Source organism: Triticum aestivum, chromosome 7A (genome assembly GCF_018294505.1).
Source record: "Triticum aestivum cultivar Chinese Spring chromosome 7A, IWGSC CS RefSeq v2.1, whole genome shotgun sequence".
NCBI classification, from domain to species: Eukaryota; Viridiplantae; Streptophyta; class Magnoliopsida; order Poales; family Poaceae; genus Triticum; species Triticum aestivum.
In genome coordinates this window covers 719,380,039-719,387,839 of record NC_057812.1, presented here as the reverse complement: position 1 = coordinate 719,387,839, position 7,801 = coordinate 719,380,039, and the positions used below count along the sequence as shown (strand labels likewise).

General features: G+C 44.5%; 1 protein-coding gene across 1 annotated transcript; it reads right to left on the bottom strand.

The window, feature by feature from the left end:
* Nucleotides 1-3,632: 3,632 nt before the first annotated feature.
* Nucleotides 3,633-5,534, bottom strand: LOC123147040 (GDSL esterase/lipase At3g09930-like). Its single transcript, XM_044566292.1, has 5 exons — nt 5,380-5,534; nt 5,008-5,238; nt 4,527-4,816; nt 4,154-4,430; nt 3,633-4,055 (listed from the first exon to the last, which is right to left on the bottom strand). The coding sequence occupies exons 1-5, from the start codon at nt 5,432-5,434 to the stop codon at nt 3,811-3,813; spliced, it is 1,098 nt and encodes a 365-aa protein (XP_044422227.1). The 5' UTR covers nt 5,435-5,534; the 3' UTR covers nt 3,633-3,810.
* Between the last annotated feature and the right edge of the window lie 2,267 nt (nt 5,535-7,801).

The following is a 7,801-nucleotide window of genomic DNA, read 5'->3' as shown; positions in this document are numbered from 1 at the left end:
GGTAGGCCTGAGCAGTGGCATGAGGGAGGACTGGAGGAGTAAGGTAGATGCAGGTCGACCTACTCCTCGTGGAGTTGTGGTCAGTGAATTCAAGCTCTTCTTGTTGCTTCTTCTTGGATATAGCATGCATGACGGGTGTACAACGGCAAAGAGGCAAATAGGAGTCTCTGGTGCCACCGCTAGGGATCCCTGGAGACATGGGGAAGATGAGTGGATACCTTATAGAAAATTCTGTCCGCCGAGGGAAGATGAGTACATGAAAGACATTCGTCAACCAAGACTCTCAATGATCTATCTTTTTCTTTTGAAACCATTCTTTAGAGAGAACATACTTCCTCACGTTATGACCTTTCTCGGTCATCTTTCGGGTCACAAGTACCCAGCCATTCGCTTTCACGAATGAAAGCATGGAAAACTTTTAGTCTGAAAAAACTTAGACAATAATCAACAATAATGAGCATAAAAATAACCCTACGTTGGTCTAGTTAAAAAAATATGCACATTAAACTTTTGTAAAACTTCCCTTTTATATCTAAATCACCGTTGTGGTAGAATTAGAATAAAACTCATTCTTCTACGTTAATTCCATATCACCGTTGGGCGGAAATGGAAATAATGCATATAACTCATAAACAATGTGATGATAGTATTTCTATTAAACAACTTTGCTAAGAAATTTTCATCATCATCAACTTTATTGCAGCGGAAAACTTTTAATATACATTTCTCAATCTTTATGAAATGCTCTGAAAATTGGTCACTTTGATACAAAAATTATCAGAGATTTGAACATTTAACTATAAGACTCATTGAATTATAATATTATCATCATCAACGTTGGTCAGAAAATAACAATACCATAATTAAACTTTAATCAAATATCTTTCTACTGTCATAGCAGAAGCTATCTGAATCTGATTTCACCCACAAGTGAAAAAACTTCTCTCAAAAAACTGTTCATACAATTAAATTTTCCCATTGGTTTCAATTTAATTGGAGGATAATACTTTTTCTTTCTTTGTAAAAGAGTACTATTAATTATTTACACAGCGGAAAAACATGGATAAAAAATTCATGAACTTTTTACTGTTAAAATAAACTTTTCTTTGACTAAGTAAAAATTCATGAACTTTATTATTTTCTTTATAAATTCTTGAGCATGTCGTTTTCTGAAAATTTTCTATTTCATTTTCAGAAATTTGTTCTGTTTACTTTTCAGAACATTTTCTTTTACTTTTCTGTACTCTAAACAAAATTTCGTTGGATGAAATTTGAGTAGAAAAACTATTTAAAATCTGCCCAAAAAAAGTAGACAAATAAACAATTAAAAATGAAAAGGAAAAACTGCAGCATAGCCGGCCTCGGCCCAGCTCGCGCGGCTGCTGGCCTTGGCCCAGCGCGCGCGGCGGCGCCCGCGGCTGGCAGCCTCGGCCCAGTCTGCCTGCTGCTGCTCTTTAGCCCAACAGGCCCGCTGGGCGTTAGGGTTTACATCTCGGCCGTCGATCAGATTGGACAGTCCATCTCGATTTTCGCTAGAACAAAACCAGTGCCGACCGATCCTCCCGAACCCTAGCCCCATTCTCGTTCTCTCCGCCTCGTCTCTCGTCGCGGTCTCGTTGACGGCGAGGCAAGGGGATGCGCCCCGGCCGGCCGCCCCGGCCGCCGGCGATGGCGGTGAGGGCCACCACGCCGCGCGCGCCTACTCTCCCTTCCCTTTCCCTTCTCGCGCGCTGCTCGCTGTTCCTCTCTGCATGCAGCAGCGCATCTCCCAACGGCCCCGTCGCGCCGGTGGCAAGCCGGCGACGGCGTCGGACGCCGCTGCGCTACACGAGCGTCCTCTTCCCTCTCCTTTCTGTCTACTTACCTTCCTCCATCCTCCGTTTCCAATGGCAGAGAGATGAGGTCGACCCTCCTCTGCCCCCTGAAGACGACAACGGTGGAGGAAAAAAGGGCTTCGCCCTTGCCGCCGGCGACGGCGACGAACGTCACCGCGCCGCGCGAGCCTGCTTTTCATCATTTTTTTCTTATCCCCCACAGCAATATATATATATATATATATATATATATATATATATATATAGAGAGAGAGAGAGAGAGAGATCCGGAGACTTTCCGATGTGGCGCCCCTGCTGACCCCTTTGCCGGCGTGCGCGAGCACCTCGTAGGTGAACGCGCCGCCGTCAAACGGCTCGGTGGTGGTGCCCTTTGCCCCATGGGCTGGTTCTTCTTCCCGGATCCTCGGCATGCCGATGCGATTCGGGATCGAGAGGAACGGCGCGGCCATGACGGCGGCGCTACTTTTCTCCGCTGAGGAATTTTTCTTTGCCCTGTCAGTGGGGTTCTTTGGGGAAGGGAAAAGCTTTTTCTTTGATTTCTTTCTACCGAAAAGCCTAAACCCAATCTGGCTGATACCATTGTTAAATCGTCGGGATCGGTTAGGCTAGATATTCCGGTAGTTCTTACCTTCTGCTTATGGCTCGAGGAGCCACCGGTGCCGGCCATGGTGACGGTGGCCGGTGATGGCAGAGAGTAGTGTGTGAAGTGGTGGCTGCGCTTCCTGTCAGCACTGCACTTACCCTAGATCGGTAGGGGATTCGATGGGGTGTACGGTGTTGCGACGAACCCTGTTCTGTGAGCCGCCGACCCCCACCTCTTTATATAGTGCAGGTGACAGGGGCCCGTCACCCATAGTGGGTTGAGCGCCCCCGATCAGGGCGCGGATCTAAGAGCCCGGTGGGCCATTGGGCCCACACGGTGGAGATCATCCTAACAGTACCATCAACAGCTCTCCTAAATTATTGCCTGACTAGTGCCATCCCGTTTTCTATTCATTTCTACACAGTGGACGTGGTAAACACTGGATCCAACACATTCCCATTGGGGTATTATTTTGCCCGTAGCAATCATGCACATAAGCCCTCTGGACCATCAACCAATCGCCAAGCTTTGCTAGAAGTGCTTGGCTGAAGGACGCATATCACGAAAATACATACCACCCTTTGACTTGGGGAGCATCATTTTGTCCCAATTCAACTAGGACATCTTCCTTTTTCCTTTCTTTAGGATCCACCAACATATGTCGGACTAGCTTGAAGTGAACAATATTTCCTTGTTCCCAGAAAGCATCTCTCTCCCCCTTATCTTGCTTCCCAATACATGAAACAGCAAAGTAAAAGAAACCAACCCCACGAATGTGAAATGCACACATTGCAGCTACAGCGGCAGGGAGCTAAGTGGAAGTTCTCACAGGCAAGACCTGTGCGCTTTTAATTACAGGTATGGGAACGACGGCATAAACACAGCCTTGTTGAGCCGGGGCGTACATGGTGAAGGCAGAATCTGACGGAACAGCCAAGAAGGCCAGACGAATGTATGGGGTGCGGGTGCCAGTGTGTGTCTTTCTGTCTTTGCCACGATAAAAGGCTTGACACCCATCATGTCATGTCAAACACCCGTGCTACCACCACGTGAAGCATTACCCCAATCGACTAAGCTGCAGTCTTTGAGACGAAGGATCGCACATGCAGAAATATATATCTACTCTTTACTCAAATAGTACCAATCATCCAAGCACCTTCTCGTTTGCTGCAACTCCCACGAGCTCCTCAAATAGATAAACACTAGATTCACCATAGTACGACCAACTTTCTTAAAACATTAAGGTAACTAGACAAAAGTTCATGGAACACAAGGCAATAAAAACTCACAAGATTCTTCCTAAATACGAATACTATCTATATAAAGCTAACCTAGCAAAAAGATATTGCACCAACAAGCAATGGATCGAGCCAAACCTAAACTACAAAGGCATCATGGAACATAGTCCCGGTCTAGGAACTCCCTCAAAGGTTCTTCTAGCGCCTCTATAACAGCTTCCCACCCAGCGGTCGTCGGGTAACTCTCGTCCCAGTAGAAGTTCTTGTCAGGATTCTTGCATAGGTCGTAGAGGCGCTCCCCTGACGGGCTAACCTGTCCACAGTACCCCAGCTCGGTAGAAGCCTCGCAGCAAGGTGTCAGCTTGCGCTTGAAATTGTTTGACTGCTCCGATCCTTCACCTGCATACACATAGTTCCAACAGATGTTGAATAAAATGCATACATGTGAAACCAGATTTAATTTGGATCATGTGTGTGCAGACATATAAAGTACTTACCAGGGGCGTGATTGACGATGTCGGTGAAGGCAGTGTAGAGGTCCAGTATGTGGGCATTATTCTTGTTCCCCATCAGGTGTTCTATATTGTTGTTGTGCACAGTTGCTGCATAGTTAGCCAGAAGGTCGCATGTCGTGTAGTTGTTCGCACTAGTCCGCAAAGGCGTGCAGCCAATGGGATGCATGTTGTTCACTAGTACCTTTCTCACACCTAGCCTCTGTAGCTTCCCCACGTTCTTCGCAATGTCGGTCGTCACATTCCCAATATAACTATCGATCTGCATGCAAGAGATGTTACTTGGTAAGAAGCTCGGTATATAGTAATTGCATACTGGTTAGTGTTTGCAAGTTTGAGTCTGCTAACTACTACTCACATCATCGAAGCTACTCAAGAAGGCATTGTCGACATTGGCACCAGTCATGTAGTCATTGCCGGAGATGGAGACGAGAGCGACGGAGCTCTGAAGCTGTTGTTTTGAGATGACCCCAGTATTAAGTAGCCTCGTGAAAGCATTAACCTGTGTGGCAAGGGTCGGCACCTTCTTGTCCGGCACCTCATAGACGCCAGAACCGCCGAAAGCAAAGGTCATGCCAGATGGGTCGCAAGATAGATGTGGCGTGAGCCTGTACGATGGAGGGGCTTCATTGAGGCCCAAGATCCTTGCTGCAAGGGAAATAAATCAATAAATATGAAGGATTATTTTTAGTACAACACATATAAGATTGTAAGGGTCAGAACTAAATGATCTAGAGCCTTGATATGATGGATTATTTTGGATGGTCTTAGATATAAGGTTGTACGTGCTCAAAAATATTTTTTCTATCTAGCATACCAGTATATATCTAGCTACGTACCGATGAAGTCAGATTGAATCCAATAGTTGGAAAGGCGTCCAGTTGAAACAGGAGTCGCAGATCCACGGGAGTTGAGATAGGAGCCATAGGGATAGCTCCATTGACGCCATGTGTCGGTCTTTGGGAGGTTGCCGTTGTCGACGAAGCCATCGCCGAAGACGAACATGCTGGACCATTGGTTCTTTGACCCCTGATCAGCCGAAGGTGTGCCTCGAGCCTCCACACGAGCCCCTGTAACGTAGATCAATCATGTCTTAGTGCATGCATGAAGAACATGACGTGGTCGAACTAACATGTATACTTGTAGATCGCGCTAGCAAGGAATATCTAAAAGCTAAAGCAAGGCAGTAATGAGTTTATGATGTGCATTACCACCCAATGCAAGGACGACGAGGAGAAGGCAGAAGACGGTCGGCATGAGCTTCATGGTTACGAGGCCCCGGGAGGCGGCTATGGGGAGCTAGATGGTTGTGGCCGTGCATGAGCCTATAGCTATATTTATAGAAGATTTTTCTGGTCGGTAGGTAGGTACGTATTGCACATGGAGTCAGCAATCCCACGTACGTACGCTTGTAGCTATAGCCGCGGCCAGACTAAGAATGCATGCGTCAACGTGGAGACGAAGAAACGTCTTGGGAAACCAATAGATACAAGAATCGTGTGTAGCAAACTTTGAACGACAGGTAGATAGAATGGTGCGTCCTACCTGTACCTGTTAATTTGAAAGTCCTACAAGGCCACCTGGATTCAGGAATCCTTGTACCTGTTAACTTGAAAGTCCTACCCTGCACCTGGATTCAGGAATCGGTTGGGGCGCAACCTGGAAGTCACACCGGAGGTGAGATGCAGGACCAGGGGAGCAGCCGTGTGCTCCCCGGCGCGAGACATGTGCTGCCGGCGCGCTTGTTCTAGCTACAAAATGAACAGTAATTGCGTGGTACACACACGCAGATACTTATAATTAGTACAATCCCAAATACAATATGACTGTGCTATACAAGAACATAGTGCATGCATTTTGCAATCGAGTGGGGCATTTTGGAGACCGAGCTACATGGATACTTTAAAATTCAAGGATGTAATGTGTATGTTTATAAAATTTCAGAATCAAAAACCTTGAATCACGAGCTACATAAAAAGAAACAAAATCATGGACTTTCAGAATGAATAGTACACATGATAAAAGGCCCCAGATTTGTCTTTTTTGCTAGCTCTCATTTTAGTGTTTTGACCTGAAAATCTACACACACACACACGTACATTATGTATCTATGTATACGTGTATTTTGTTTAGAATTATTTAAAACTGAAAAGTTTGAATTTCGAGGCTTTCAAATTAAGTCCTCCATGGAGCTCGGTCTTCATTTGGCATTTTTCGCTACCAAAGGCACTTTCCACCTTCCCTCATCATATACATGCATGCATGTAAAAAATACAAAAATACCTATGCCATCAAAGATTTCATCAAAATTCAAAATGCTTTATATCTCAAACCATCGGTCCGATTCAAAATTCATTTTGAGAGGTACACACACTAAAATAGTTAAATCAGTACAATCTGACCATGTTGTTCTGACTGTATTTTGAGTATAGTTGTTAAAAAGTATGCAAAATGTTAAATAAAACCACTTGTTTATCTTGGCAAAAGTTATATTCAACATTTTTTTTAAACTTTTGTGTACACATGCATCATTTCATTAGTTTTGGTATTTCCATCTTTTGCGCTGCAGTCAAATTGATTGGGCAAGATAGTTGGCTAGTTGCTCAAGTTGTCGTGCTCCAAAAAATTTAAGATAGTAGCTCGTTCGATTTAAGGTTTGGTGTTTCCTATGTTGTTGTCTCGAGAATACGAGTTCATTCACATTATTTTTGTTTGCTTTACAAAACAGAAAAACCATGGATTAATGTATTACAAAAAACAGTAAGTTTAAGTTTTATTAGTTATTTAGTTATATGCATTTTGTACAATATAGGGCCTAATATTTCATTTTGCCCTGGACTGCAAATTTCAGAAGACGGGCCTGGTCCTACCCGACCACCTAGACCGGAGAATCAAACTTACCTACAGTTGGGCTGGCGCCCGCTCTGCCGTGCGCGTTCATGAGGTCGTGTTAGATGTGAGGTACAGGGCCAGGGCAGGAGCCTTTCATCGTCCTTGCAGGTGTGATGTGTGCTGCAAGCGCTCGTGTGTTCTAGCTAGCCTTGCTGTGCTCTGCGCCCAAGTATTTGGAGCAACAACATATGGTAGAGCACCTTTCGTTCCTTAACATTCATGTAAAATATTTTGAGATAAACGAATACTTTTTGTGTGTTGCACACACTCAAATACTTATTAGTACAACCCCAAATCCGAAATACAATGTATGTGAAGTCAATACAACACAAGATACATATGGACTAGGTGCAGCGTGCAAATTCGTCGAGAGGCAATTACAAACCGCTACATGTAACTGATTCATATATTCCTCTTAGTTCCCTATGTAGCGACTTAATTAAAATCAACATATCAGAGAGTACAATACACATATAGTATTCATTGTTTTAAAGACAGAGTATGTCGATCGAACATCAGACGGCTGTGATCTTTTCGATGCTTCGCCTAGTTGAACTGCTACACACATCGTAGCTTGGCTGAGAAAAAAACAAGAATGGTTTGAATAAGACAAAGTGTTTGAGGTGCACAGTATGTACTTAAGTAGAACAATAAATTGTTACCATCCATGAGTATGAAACTATATAGTTCACTTGTTATTTGTTCCTGCAGACTTCGGTTTTCCGGCACCATGAGACTCCT

Coding starts and splice junctions, on each gene's coding strand:
- LOC123147040 (XM_044566292.1), bottom strand. CDS start 5,434: ATGAAGCTCATGCCGACCGTCTTCTGCCTTCTCCTCGTCGTCCTTGCA. Junction 4,817..5,007: donor GATTCAATCTGACTTCATCG/GTACGTAGCTAG, acceptor TTTCCCTTGCAG/CAAGGATCTTGGGCCTCAAT. Junction 4,431..4,526: donor TCTTGAGTAGCTTCGATGAT/GTGAGTAGTAGT, acceptor TCTTGCATGCAG/ATCGATAGTTATATTGGGAA.